The 14,980-nt window shown below is 46.2% G+C and overlaps 1 protein-coding gene across 1 annotated transcript; it reads left to right on the forward strand.

The window, feature by feature from the left end:
* The first annotated feature begins 1,728 nt into the window (after positions 1–1,728).
* LOC123481378 (elongation factor Tu, mitochondrial-like) lies at positions 1,729–14,771 on the forward strand. Its single transcript, XM_045205119.1, is given in 7 exon segments — positions 1,729–1,819; positions 8,161–8,299; positions 9,374–9,517; positions 10,133–10,221; positions 10,895–11,030; positions 14,102–14,231; positions 14,372–14,771. Coding segments are annotated over 7 exon segments (900 nt in total). The 3' UTR covers positions 14,543–14,771.
* The last annotated feature ends 209 nt before the right edge of the window (positions 14,772–14,980 follow it).

Raw genomic sequence — 14,980 nt, forward strand, 5'->3', positions numbered from 1 at the left:
GAGCCCACCTGATTACTAAATACATGTTATCATTCTAGCTCTCAGCTTCCTCACCGGTCTCCAGACAGCTCCTAAAATGGTGAGTGCAGAGCTATGAGTATGCAGTATTCACACACAAGGAAACAATAGGGATATAAAATCGCAGTCTAGGGGGCAGTAATGTTTGCTGGTTTTAGTAATGATTGGGTGGAAAAGTGGATTCAAGTTGCATTTGCCTTCCTTTTTTTTGACTGATCACCTGCTCATACGTGTCTTCTGGCCCTGCTGTCCATTACAAAAACTCTTCATTTTTTTCTCCCAGTGTGCAGTTCCATTTACACGGCGGAACTTTGCAGCAGAGGCCAAGGCCAAGAAAACATACGCCAGAGACAAGCCCCATGTGAACATTGGCACGAATTGGCATGTCGACCATGGCAAGACAACTCTAACGGCTGCCATCACAAAGGTAACTGATGTCACCAGAATTTTCTCAGTTTATATCTGGATTAGTGAAGTCAAACTAAACAGATAACAGGCGTATTTGAAACCCATTGAGTTATGTGGACTGTTAATCAATAAAGCATCTGCCAGCAGAATAAAAATTTCTGTAGATGCTGTTTGTTCTCTAGATTAAGATATTGTATATGTTTCTAAATGAGCCTTTGTGGTTCCCAGTGCTGGCTGAGGTGGAGGCGCCCGCTATAAGAAGTATGAGGACATTGACAATGCCCCCGAGGAGAAGGCCAGGGGATCACCATCAAGCATCCCACGGAGTACACCACAGCCAACAGACACTATGCACACACAGACGCCCGGGCCAGTGCTGACTACGTCAAGGTAACACAAGCGTTGAACACCCATTCTAAAATCCACCTCAAACCCGACCCCTCTGCTGCCTGGCTACCCAAAGTCCTTGCCCCCGCCAAACACTACGCCACGGACGTGAGTTTCTTCTCCGCAATGAGTAACTACCGAATGCAAACACATTCTAACCGATTGGTCAGAAACCGTGGGTTGATCAAACAACATGGTTAAAGTGGTGTTTTGAAAATGTGTCATTGGCTTTGATACTCTGAATGGTAGAGATGATCCAATCGCGATGACATTGTTTTGTATAACACCCCTCATTTTGACATCACCACAAACGACTTCAATATGGCAGTCTCAGACAGAAGTATGTAGCTAACATAGAGCAGCGGAAGAATTCAGTTTGTCGTCAGGCAAACCCCTCGGTGGGCTTCAGATTATCTTACAGGATTGGATGGGTGTAAGGTGGCACGGGGGATGTTCGGTATATTGTTTATCCAGTCCCTGAGGCCTGTTTTCACAACGGGTCTTAGTAGGAGTGCTGATCTAGGATCAGTTCCTCTCTTATTCACTATCATTTTAGACCTGCCAACCTGCACGCAATTTGAGATAAAAGTATTCTGGTTAGAAAAACTACCCTAAAATACGCAGAACACGTTGTGGTTTTTGACTCAACCATCTGAAGTTGGAGCTGAGCCAATCGGAGGAATTGGGCGAGGAGAGAATATCTCTAGCTCTCCGCCCAGGCCCGGCCCCCGGTAGTATTATTTTCCTCCTCCAGCTGGATGGCAGCTCCCACTTCGCCTGTTGATAACTGATGTGGGAGGAATAGGGAAATGTATGTGTTAGTCAAGCACATAACCATTATTATTTCGTAGTTTGCTAAGGCGTCATTACGACGAAGGTAGTTAGCTACAGTGTTTAGGCAACTAAGCGAGAACAATGTCTTTGCCCGCGCGGCACAGATGCTTTGATCTCCGCAACCGTAATAAGCACGAGCGCATTGACGAGCAAGGAAACGTGCGGTGCAGGGGTAGTTCAGTGCACGTCGCTGCATGGATGGAAACGGACATGGCTGTGAGAGATGTCCCGCTAATAGCTTTCACTGTTAAAAATGAGTAGGCTATGTTAATTAATCAGTTGTTGATCTGTCTCTTCATATAGTGTAGGTAACAGTAGGCTACTAATGATGTGAAATAGTAGGTCACCAATGACAACAAGGCATGTTGAATGAATGGCAGCCTAGTAGTCAGACCCAACTGGATGGATGAGGTCAGGATAGAGGTTGAAACAAGCTCAATAGGCCTAGTTAGTGTAAATTCCAAATAGCCTACAGTAAGCTAGACTACTACAGTAAACTAGACTACTACAGAGAAACCAGAAACAAAACAGAAAAAAACAGACACACAGAAGACTACACAGTAAAGACTATACAGAACCAGAAACAGAAGTAGACTATACATAAGCTAGACACACAGTAAGCAGACTAATACAGTAAATAGACGGAACAGTAAACTAGACTACTAAGTAAACCAGACTACTACAGTAAACCTGACTACTACAGTAACAGACTACTACAGTAAAGACTACTACAGTAAGCTAGACTAATACAGTAAACCAGACTACAGTAAGCCAGACACTACAGTAAGCAGGACTACTACAGTAAGCCAGACTACTACAGTAAGCTAGACTACTACAGTAAGCTAGACTACTACAGTAAACTAGACTAATACAGCAAGCTAGACTACTACAGTAAACCAGACTACTACAGTAAACCAGACTACTACAGTAAACCAGACTACTACAGTAAGCTAGACTACTACAGTAAGCTAGACTACTACAGTAAACCAGACTACTACAGTAAACTAGACTACTACAGTAAACTAGACTACTACAGTAAACTAGGCTACTACAGTAAACCAGACTACTACAGTAAGCTAGACTACTACAGTAAGCTAGACTAATACAGTAAACTAGACTACTACAGTAAACCAGACTACTACAGTAAACCAGACTACTACAGTAAACCAGACTACTACAGTAAACCAGACTACTACAGTAAACCAGACTACTACAGTAAGCTAGACTACTACAGTAAACCAGACTACTACAGTAAACCAGACTACTAAGAAAGACTACTACAGTAAACCAGACTACTACAGTAAGTAGACTACTACAGTAAGCAGAAACAGTAAACCAGACTACTACAGTAAGCTAGACTACTACAGTAAGCTAGACTACTACAGTAAGCGAACTACAGTAAACCAGACTACTACAGAAACCAGACTACACATAAGCAGACTACTACAAAGTAGACACTACAGTAAGAGACTATACAGTAAGCTAGACTACTACAGTAAGCAGACTACAAGTAAAAGACTAATACAGTAAACAGACCACACAGTAAGGACTACTACATAAAAGACACTACAGTAAGCTAGACTACTACATTGCATCCAGTAATTTAATTATTCAGAATTGTCTCCCCAAACAAAATTAAGACAGTTTACATTTTCACTAGACTATACACATAAAGACGCCTATTAATTTGAATAACCTCGACTTCGGATAGGCTATTAGCGCTGGCAAGGTTGATTGATTTGTATTTTATTTGACCGTTTTAAAATACAAACTGTTGCTTCAGTCATGTTGGTACAATTATACAGACATAAAACATTATTTACCCCAAAAATGTAACCTAGGAAAAGTTGAAAGTGTCATTGAGACCACATCTATTTCATTTAGGCTCAAACGAGACTTCTGTGTTGGCTATATTGTTTGATATAATTTAAGACTCTAGGTTTCAGGAAATGGCAGTTACAGGTTAAAAAAAATAAAAAAATAATAATAAAAAAAAGAAGCAGCTAAATGCTCCAACTTCCTGAGGGGGAAGTTGACTAAACCGTGGACCCCCCCCACCCAACCAGGCCTACATCAGCACCACCTTGTCAGAAACTCGGACCTCCCCCTACCCAACCTAGGCAATAGCACCACCTTGTCAGAAACGCGACCCTACCAACCTTAGGTAGATCAGCACCACCTGTAGAAATGAACCCCCCCACCCAACCTCAGGCTACATAGCACCACCGTCAGAAACGCCCGACCTCTCTACCAACCTTAGGCTAATAGCACCACCTTGTCAGAAACCCGGACCCCCCACCCAACCTTAGGCCTACATCAGCACCACTGTCAGAAACCGGAACTCCCCCACCCAACCTAGGGCCTACATCAGCACCACCTTGTCAGAAACCGCCCGACCCTACAACCCAGGCCTACATCAGCACCAGTCAGAAACCGCCGGACCCCCCACAACCTAGGGCCTACATCAGCACCACCCTGTCAGAAACCGCCCGGACCCCCCCTACCCAACCTTAGGCCTACATCAGCACCACTTGTCAGAAACCGGACCTCCCCCTACCAACTTTAGGCTACATCAGCACCACCTGTAGAAACCGCCCGACCTCCCCCCTACCCAACCTTAGGGCCTACATCAGCACCACCTGTCAGAAACCGCTCCGGATCCCCTAAACCAGGCCTAATCAGCACCACCTTGTCAGAAACCGCTCGGACCCCCACAACCCAACCTTAGGGCCAATCAGCACCACCTGGTCAGAAAGACTCCCTACCCAACCTAGGCTAATCAACCACCGTCAGAAACCGGCCGGACCCCCCCCTACCAACCTTAGGCCTACATCAGCACCACCCTGTCAGAAACCGCCCGGACCCCCCGAAACTAGGCCTACATCAGACACAAGACCACCCAACAAATAACACTTTAGAAACCGCCGACCTCCCCACAAACCTTAGGCCTACATCAGCACACCTTGTCAGAAACCGCCGACCCCCTACCCAACCTTAGGCCTACATCAGCACCACCTTGTCAGAAACCGCTCCGACCCCCCCCCCTACCAACCTTAGGCCTACATCAGCACCACCTTGTCAGAAACCGCTCCGACCTCCCCCCACCCAACCTTAGGCCTACATCAGCACCACCTTGTCAGAAACCGCTCCGACCCCCCCCCCTACCAACCCAGGCCTACATCAGCACCACTTTGTCAGAAACCGGCCCGACCTCCTCCCTACAACCTAGGCGCTACATCAGCACCACCTTTGTCAGAAACTCCGGACTCCCCCTACAACCTTAGGCCTAATCAGCACCACCTTGTCAGAAACCGCTCCGACCTCCCCTACCCAACCTTAGGCCTACATCAGCACCACCTTGTCAGAAACCGCCTCCGACCCCCCCCCCACCCAACCCTAGGCCTACATCAGCACCACCTTGTCAGAAACCGCCCGACCCCCCCACCCAACCTTAGGCCTAATCAGCACCACCTTGTCAGAAAGATCCCCCTACCCAACCTAGGCACATCAGCACCACCTTGTCAGAAACCGCCCGACCCCCTACCAACCTTAGGTACATCAGCACCACCTGTCAGAAACGACTCCCCTACCAACCTAGGTAATAGCACCACCTTTCAGAAACCGCTCACCCCCCTACCCAACCAGGCCTACATCAGCACCACCTAGAAACCGTCGAACCCCCCTACCCAACCTTAGGCTAATAGCACCACCTGTAGAAACCCCCCGACCTCCCCCTACCCAACCTTAGGCCTACATCAGCACCACCCTGTCAGAAACCGCTCCGACCTCCCCCCTACCCAACCTTAGGCCTACATCAGCACCACACTTGTAGAAAGCGACCCCACCCAACCTAGGCCTACATCAGCACCACCGGTAGAAACCGCTCCGACCTCCTACCCAACCTTAGGCCCACATCAGCACCACCTTGTCAGAAACCGCTCCGGACCCCCCTACCCAACCTTAGGCCTACATCAGCACCACCTGTCAGAAACCCCCGGACCCCCCCTACCCAACCTAGACATCAGCACACCTTTAGAAACCGCGGACCCCCCCCACCCAACCTAGGCCTACATCAGCACCACCTTTCAGAAACGGACCCCCCTACCCAACCTTAGGCCTACATCAGCACCACCTTGTCAGAAACCGCCCGACCCCCCCTACCAACCTTAGGCTACATCAGCACCACCTTGTCAGAAACGACTCCCCCTACCCAACCTAGGGCTACATCAGCACCACCTTTCAGAAACCGCTCGGACCCCCTACCAACCAGGCCTAATCAGCACCACCTGTAGAAACCTCCGGACCTCCCCCTACCCAACCTTAGGCTACATCAGCACCACCTTGTCAGAAACCGCTCCGACCCCCCTACCAACCTTAGGCCTACATCAGCACCACCTTAGTCAGAAACGCGACACCCAACCAGCCTACATCAGCACCACCTTGTCAGAAACCGGTCCGACCTCCCCTCACCCAACCCTTAGCCTACATCAGCACCACCTTGTCAGAAAACCGCTCCGGACCCCCCCCACCCAACCTAGCCTACATCAGCACCACCTGTCAGAAACCGCTCGGACCTCCCCCTACCCAACCTTAGGCCTACATCAGCACCACCTGTAGAAACCGTGGACCTCCCCTACCCAACCTTAGGCCTACATCAGCACCACCTGTCAGAAACCGCCCGGACCCCCCCCCACCCAACCTTAGCCCTAATCAGCACCACCTTGTCAGAAACGCCGGAACCCCCTACCCAAACCTAGGCCAATCAGCACCAGAGAAACGACCCCCTACCCAACCTTAGGCCTACACCAGCACCACCTTGTCAGAAACCGTCCGACCCTCCCCTACCAACCTTAGGCTACATCAGCACCACCTAGAAAGACCTCCCCTACCAACCTTAGGCCTAATAGCACCACCCTGTCAGAAACCTCCGGACCTCCCCTACCCAACCTTAGGGCCTACATCAGCACCACCTTGTCAGAAACCGCTCGACCCACAAAGCCTAAAGACAAGACCCCACAACCTAGCCTACATCAGCACCACCTGTCAGAAACCGTGACCCCCCCCCTACCCAACCTTAGGCCTACATCAGCACCACCTTGTCAGAAACCGCCCCGACCCTCCCCACCCAACTAGGCCTACATCAGCACCACCTTGTCAGAAACCGGAACCCCCCTACCCAACCTTAGGCCTACATCAGCACCACCTTGTCAGAAACCGCTCCGGACCTCCCCCCTACCCAACCTTAGGCCTACATCAGCACCACCTTGTCAGAAACCGCTCCGGACCTCCCCCTACCCAACCTTAGGCCTACATCAGCACCACCTTGTCAGAAACCGCCTCCGACCCCCCCCACCCAATACTACATAGCACCACTTGTAGAAACCGTCCGGACCCCCCCTACCCAACCTAGGCCTACATCAGCACCACCTTGTCAGAAACGCCGACCCCCCTACCCAACCTTAGGCCTACACTGAGCACCAGCCTTGTCAGAAACCGGTCCGGACCCCCCACCCAAACCTTAGGCCTACATCAGCAAAGAAAGACCCCCTACCCAACCCTAGGCCTAATCAGCACCACCTTGTAGAAACCGCCCGAACCCCCCTACCCAACCTTAGGCCTACATCAGCACCACCTTGTCAGAAACGCCGACCCCCCCCTACCCAACCTTAGGCCTACATCAGCACCACAGAAAACCCTCCGACCTCCCCCACCCAACCTAGGACATACACACAAAAAAAAAATTGTAGAAAGACCCCCCTACCAACCAGGCCTAATCAGCACCACCCTTGTAGAAACCCCTCCGGACCTCCCCCTACCCAACCTTAGGCCTACATCAGCACCACCTTGTCAGAAAACCTAGGGAGAGCCCTGATTGTACATGTACATTTATTTCTAGTAGTATGAAGAGCAGAATGACCAAGAATAACAGTTATAGTATACCGGTCTTATGAGACATTCTTCTGCCAACATCATTATTAGGCATCAAAAGGTGCTTTTGTTATGATTTGAGCAGTGGGTGTTGCAGCACTGTTGTGGGGGGTGGCAGGTAGCTCACCGGTTAAGAGGTTGGGCAGAACCGAAAGGCCGCTGGTTCAAATCCCAGAGCTGACTAGGTGAAAAATCTGTCTGGGCCGCTGAGCAAGGCACTTAACCCTAATTGCGCCTGTAAGTCGCTCTGGATAAGAGCGTCTGCTAAATGACAAACAAATATTTTAAAATCTGTGGGGCCGGGGGTGCTGCTGCCGTGCTGAAGTGGTTGGCAGGTCTGTAAACCAATCCTAGATCTCCATTCCTACTGAGACTCTTTGGGATTCTGGGACTAGAATTGTAATGGGGGTTGGAGGCTAGGAGCACGTTGATTAGTCACGGGATACAGCAGGTGTAAACAGTACAGAGAGATGCTGACTAACAGGCTCTTCCTCAACAGTGCAGTGTTCAGTATGAAAGGTAACGAGATAGAGAATGACAGTATGATTGTCACACAAGGTGACATGTTTACTTTGTGGTGAACAGATACAGGAGGCTCAGCTGGACGGTGCATCCTGGTGGTGGCAGCCACGGACGGACAGATGCCCCAGACCAGGGAGCACCTCCTGCTGGCCCGGCAGATAGGCGTGGAGCACGGGGTGGTGTTTGGAACAAAGCGGATGCAGTGGAGGACAAGGAGATGGGAGTGGGTTGAGTGGAGATAGAGAGCTGCTCAGAGAGTTTGGATAGACAATGGCAGAACACGGGACCGGGGGCCGGAGGGGAGGGGTACAGGTAGGTGTGGGGAGAAAACTCACAATGGATAGGTATAGCCGCTGGCAAGGTGATCGATTTTATTTATTTGACAGTTTTTAAAATACATATGTTGCTTCAGCAGTGATATTATACAGACATACAAAAATCATTTCAATTTTAAAACCAAAAAGTCAACTGACTATTTCAATGTGGTCCTTTTAGGTAGACTCTCAAGAATCCGCTGATCCGCAGATTAAATGCAAATAGTTGGTAGGGCTGTGATGATGAGCCACGACTCTCACTGTTGCTTTGGACTAATCAGCATCCTCTGATGAACTATGGGAGTGGTTTAGTCCCGTGTAGCTCAGTTGGTAGAGCATGGCGCTTGCAACGCCAGGGTTGTGGGTTCGATTCTCACTGGGAAGCCAGTATGATGATGATGATTTTGTATGAAAACGTAAGTGGAAAGAATAAAGATAAAAATGATGAAGAGTAGACAACAGAAACAACAAGTGATGGCAAAAAAAAGCTACATGAGTCGAACCCTGCTAAATAAACTCTGCTCTTTTATCAGACCCGCTCCATTCTGGGTGAAAGCATATCATCTAAATTACGAGATGGTTCAATAAAGTGAGGGGAGTACTGATCAAGACGGTTATGAATCTGATGCAGTACCTAATCTTTATCATCGCATGGTTTGGCAAAACATTAGTGGAGTGGGCTACTATATTTATAATAGTCTACATTGACATTTCTATATTTATCTGCCTTGTCATATAGCATTGTCCTGGTAGATATGTTTCTCTGGAAAGATGATAAGTGTTGTGTTACTTCTGAAAAATGCAGCACTGTGGTTTTTTTTGATTGTGGTGATCAATCACTTTTGAATTTGTTCTGTGCAACGCTGGCTAAAGGGAATCCCTCAGAAGAAGTGCAGCGTAATAGTTGGTATTTGTGCAGCGGAAAACTTACTGTGTTCACCTCGCTCCAACCCCCCCCCCAGAACAAACAGCCTGACCTGGGGTGTGAACGAAGAGCTGAAGCTCCTAGAGATAGTGGATGAATACGTCCCCTGCCCAGAGAGAGAGCAGGAGAAACCCCCCTGCTGCCCATCGAGGGAGTCTCACTCTATCCAGGTGACTGAGAAGTAGCTCAAATTGTAAAGAGAAACTAGATTTCTCATTAAGTTAAAAGCTGTGTTGCCACTAGGTGGCTCCTCTCCTTATGTAGGTCATCGACTGACTCATTGTTAAATTTAAATGAATATCAGAAGCAGTGCAGGGATAAATTCAAGCTCTTGCACTGTAATCTCAGATAGGTGTTTCCTAGTGAAAACATGAAATAGATGTTAAAAGCGAATAGGATCCCACTGTCCCTGCCTCCTTTAGGCTATCCAGTGTTTGACAACGGTCTCGCAGGCCACTGAGCATCTTCATAAAAAATCTTGAAATTAGTAGCTGCTATGTTTGTGCAGCATGTGTTTGTGATGGAACAACATGCCTGTTTTTGTAATTGTGTAGGAATAAACAGTGTATTATAACATGCAGTTTTCTTCCTGTTTTTGTGTGACTTAGTGGAAGAGGACCTTTGGAAGCACTTGTATCAGTTTCTTGTACCTCTCTGTTTCACCTTTTATTTTATTGATGCACGTATGATGTAGTTAGTCGTCAGCCATCATGTCTCTGTTCTGATCTGTCTGCTGGTGCCCCAACCACGCCTCCCTCTGGGTATAAAAATATTAAACATGTAATATGTCTTTCAGGAGGGGAACGGTGGTGACTGGCACTTTGGAGAGGGGCGTCATTAAGAAGGGAGAGACTGTGAGTTTGTGGGGCACAACCGTGCCCTCAAGTTGTGGTCACTGGATACGTGAATGTGGAGGCACACCACTATAGAAAGGTGATTTCAATTCATTTAAACAATAATTTTATCATTCATAGAGCTTTCATTCTTCACATTTTAGAGATGTAGCACACAGGTAATAGATGCTGTAAAACTGTGTTCATATTACTGTAATTATTCCTGTAAGTCCAGTTTAACACTATAATTGCTATTATTCATTGTCACAGAATAGGACAGAACTACCCCAACCCCCTAGTACAGTGTTGACAGTAACCCCCAACCCCTAGTAAGGAAGAACCTAACCCCTAACAGGTGACAGAATAACCCTAACCCTAGTACAGTAATCTGACAGTACTACCCCCTAGTACAGAAGCCTCTGACAGTACTACCCCCAACCCCTAGTACAGTGTTCTGACAGTACTATCCCTAACCCCTAGACAGTGTAGTGACAGAACTACCCCCTAACACCAAGTTAAAACTAAACAGTAGTCCATGCACTTCTTCTAGCACCAACCACACAATAAGACACTGGACAGAGTTACCCAAAATAGCCCTCTAGTAACCCCTCAACTCCACCTAAAACCTCCATACACAACTCCATTCTGAGTCTAATTGTTCTCCCTTAACTTAACTTCCCTTCACCATCTCTTTCTTTCCCTCGCTCCCCCTCTCTCCTCCCCAGGCATTGAGATGTTCCACCAGTCTCTGGACAGAGCGGAGGCAGGAGATAACCTGGGTGCTCTGGTCCGAGGGCTGAAGAGGGAGGAATTAGGAGAGGGATGGTGATGAGAAACCAGTTATCAGCCTGACCAGAAAGTCAGGCCCAGGTGTATCATATCATAAATAAAGTCAGGTTTGTATATGGAATAAATAATGTCCAGGTTGTATCATGTAATAAATAAAGTCAGGTTGTATCTTCAGCTAGCAGCTCTAGAGGAGTGTGAACTGTTGGTGTACCGATATAGTGGTAGTTAGATAGATATATTAGTGACATAGTGTTGTAGTAGACTCAATATAGGTTAGTGTACCAAGTGTTGTAGTTAGTACTCCAGTATATAGGTTAGTGTACCAAAGATATACTCCAGTATATAGTAGTGTACCGTAGTACCAGTATATAGGTCTAGTATACCATAGTGTTGTAGTTAGTATCCAGTATATAGGTTAGTATACCATAGTGTTGTAGTTAGTACTCCAGTATATAGGTTAGTGTATAGACTCCATATATAGGTCTAGTGTACGTAGTACCCAGCATATAGGCTAGTAACATAGTGTGTAGTTAGTACTCCAGTATATAGGTCTAGTGTAACGTAGTACTAGATAAGGTTAGTGTACATAGTGTTGTAGTCTAATCAGAATAGAGGTAATAGTGTTGTAGCTAGACTCCAGATATAGGTTAGTATAAATAGTGTTGTAGTCTAGTATGCAGTATATAGGTCTAGTGTACCATAGTGTTGTAGTTAGTATGCAGTATATAGGTCTAGTGTACCATAGTGTTGTAGTCTAGTACTCCAGTATATAGGTCTAGTGTACCATAGTGTTGTAGTCTAGTACTCCAGTATATAGGTCTAGTGTACCATAGTGTTGTAGTCTAGTACTGCAGTATATAGGTCTAGTGTACCATAGTGTTGTAGTCTAGTACTCTACTATATAGGTCTAGTGTACCATAGTGTTGTAGTCTAGTACTCTACTATATAGGTCTAGTGTACCATAGTGTTGTAGTCTAGTACTCCAGTATATAGGTCTAGTATACCATAGTGTTGTAGTCTAGTACTGCAGTATATAGGTCTAGTGTACCATAGTGTTGTAGTCTAGTACTCCAGTATATAGGTCTAGTGTACCGTAGTACTCCAGTATATAGGTCTAGTGTACCATAGTGTTGTAGTCTAGGACTCCAGTATATAGGTCTAGTATACCATAGTGTTGTAGTCTAGTACTGCAGTATATAGGTCTAGTGTACCATAGTGTTGTAGTCTAGTACTCCAGTATATAGGTCTAGTGTACCATAGTGTTGTAGTCTAGTAGTCCCAGTAAATACTTTTCTGAAATAATTTTTATTTTATTCAGCGTTTTACATTTGACTATATTAAGTTGGTCAAATTAAATGCATGTCTATCTACAGCTATGGGATAGTATTTGTGGCCCATGCCTGTCTACAGTTACAGTGGGGGAAAAAAGTGTTTAGTCAGCCACCAATTGTGCAAGTTCTCCCACTTAAAAAGATGAGAGAGGCCTGTAATTTTCATCATAGGTACACGTCAACTATGACAGACAAATTGAGGGAAAAAAATCCAGAAAATCACATTGTAGGATTTTTAATGAATTTATTTGCAAATTATGGTGGAAAATAAGTATTTGGTCACCTACAAACAAGCAAGATTTCTGGCTCTCACAGACCTGTAACTTCTTATTTAAGAGGCTCCTCTGTCCTCCACTCATTACCTGTATTAATGTGACTTGTTTGAACTTGTTATCAGTATAAAAGATTCCTGTCCACAACCTCAAACAGTCACACTCCAAACTCCACTATGGCCAAGACCAAAGAGCTGTCAAAGGACACCAGAAACGAAATTGTAGACCTGCACCAGGCTGGGAAGACTGAATCTGCAATAGGTAAGCAGCTTGGTTTGAAGAAATCAACTGTGGGAGCAATTATTAGGAAATGGAAGACATACAAGACCACTGATAATCTCCCTCGATCTGGGGCTCCACGCAAGATCTCACCCCCGTGGGGTCAAAATGATCACAAGAACGGTGAGCAAAAATCCCAGAACCATATGGGGGGACCTAGTGAATGACCTGCAGAGAGCTGGGACCAAAGTAACAAAGCCTACCATCAGTAACACACAACACCGCCAGGGACTCAAATCCTGCAGTGCCAGACGTGTCCCCCTGCTTAGCCAGTACATGTCCAGGCCCGTCTGAAGTTTGCTAGAGTGCATTTGGATGATCCAGAAGAGGATTGGGAGAATGTCATATGGTCAGATGAAACCAAAATAGAACTTTTTGGTAAAAACTCAACTCGTCGTGTTTGGAGGACAAAGAATGCTGAGTTGCATCCAAAGAACACCATACCTACTGTGAAGCATGGGGGTGGAAACATTATGCTTTGGGGGCTGTTTTTTCTGCAAAGGGACCAGGACGACTGATCCGTGTAAACGAAAGAATGAATGGGGGCCATGTATCGTGAGATTTTTAGTGAAAACCCCTTCCATCAGCAAGGGCATTGAAGATGAAACGTGGCTGGGTCTTTCAGCTTGACAATGATCTCAAACACACCGCCCGGGAACTAATGAGTGGCTTCGTAAGAAGCATTTCGGTCCTGGAGTGGCCTAGCCAGTCTCAGATCTCAACCCCATAGAAAATCTTTGGAGGGAGTTGAAAGTCTGTGTTGCCCAGCGACAGCCCCAAAACATCACTGCTCTAGAGGAGATCTGCATGGAGGAATGGGCCAAAATACCAGCAACAGTGTGTGAAAACCTTGTGAAGACTTACAGAAAACGTTTGACCTGTGTCATTGCCAACAAAGAGTATATAACAAAGTATTGAGAAACTTTTGTTATTGACCAAATACTTATTTTCCACCATAATTTGCAAATAAATTCATTAAAAATCCTACAATGTGATTTTCTTTTCTCATTTTGTCTGTCATAGTTGACGTGTACCTATGATGAAAATTACAGGCCTCTCTCATCTTTTTAAGTGGGAGAACTTGCGCAATTGGTGGCTGACTAAATACTTTTTTTCCCCACTGTATGGTATATTATTTGTGGTATATAAAAAAATATATATATATGTGTGTGTGTGTATTCTAGTAGTCCAAAGTTAGGATATGATATGTTCTTTTAATTGAATATCAATGGAATTAATGTACAATCTGTCATAACATCTCTTCATCCCAGGTCTATGTCCTGAGCAAGGAGGAGGGTGGCAGACACAAGCCCTTTGTCAGTAACTTTATGCCAGTCATGTTCTCACTCACCTGGGACATGGCCTGCAGGGTCCACCTGGCAGGAGACAAGGTAGGTGACTATCTGTCACCTTTGAAATGGTCAATCTTTTTCACTAATGTGATTTGTGTATTATAATGTAGTGTGCCCCATTGTCCAGGGCTGTGTTTTACCCTCTTTGAGGAAAGACTGATCCTCTTCTCCTCTAACAGGACATGGTGATGCCAGGTGAAGACACATCGCTGACCCTCACGCTGCGCCAGCCTATGATTCTGGAGAAAGGTCAACGGTTCACTCTCAGAGATGGCAACAAAACTATTGGCACCGGCCTGGTTACTGACATACTGACCACCACAGAAGAAGACCAACACAACTGGGGCTAAGGAGAGAGGAGAAAATATGGGAGGGAAGGAAGTATCTATCTGTCCAATATATCGGTCTTTAGACATAAACACACACACAGCAGTAAGGAGCTGCCGAGGCTGCATGGCTCTCTGCTTTACTGACCAACCAGAAGACCCACAATGAGATGTTCAGAGTTGTCTTTCTGTGAAAAGGCCAGACTGTCATTTTCCGCTTGTGTAATAAAATGTATTTAATAGTAAAACATCCTGCCTGTTTTCAGATCCACTTCATTGTTTGGTGACTTCGTATAATAAAGGTTTAGGTTTGGGTAGCAATAGCCACCTGAACTAGCTGCTTGATGTAGCATTTTGAAACTATTAAAATATGGTGCAGTAGTGAAATGTTTTTGTGAAATACATTTTAGTTGGACCAGCAGAGAACACCTTAAAGGCCTTGATTATACTCAGGTAGACCTA

Source organism: Coregonus clupeaformis, chromosome 19, assembly GCF_020615455.1.
Source record: "Coregonus clupeaformis isolate EN_2021a chromosome 19, ASM2061545v1, whole genome shotgun sequence".
NCBI classification, from domain to species: domain Eukaryota; kingdom Metazoa; phylum Chordata; class Actinopteri; order Salmoniformes; family Salmonidae; genus Coregonus; species Coregonus clupeaformis.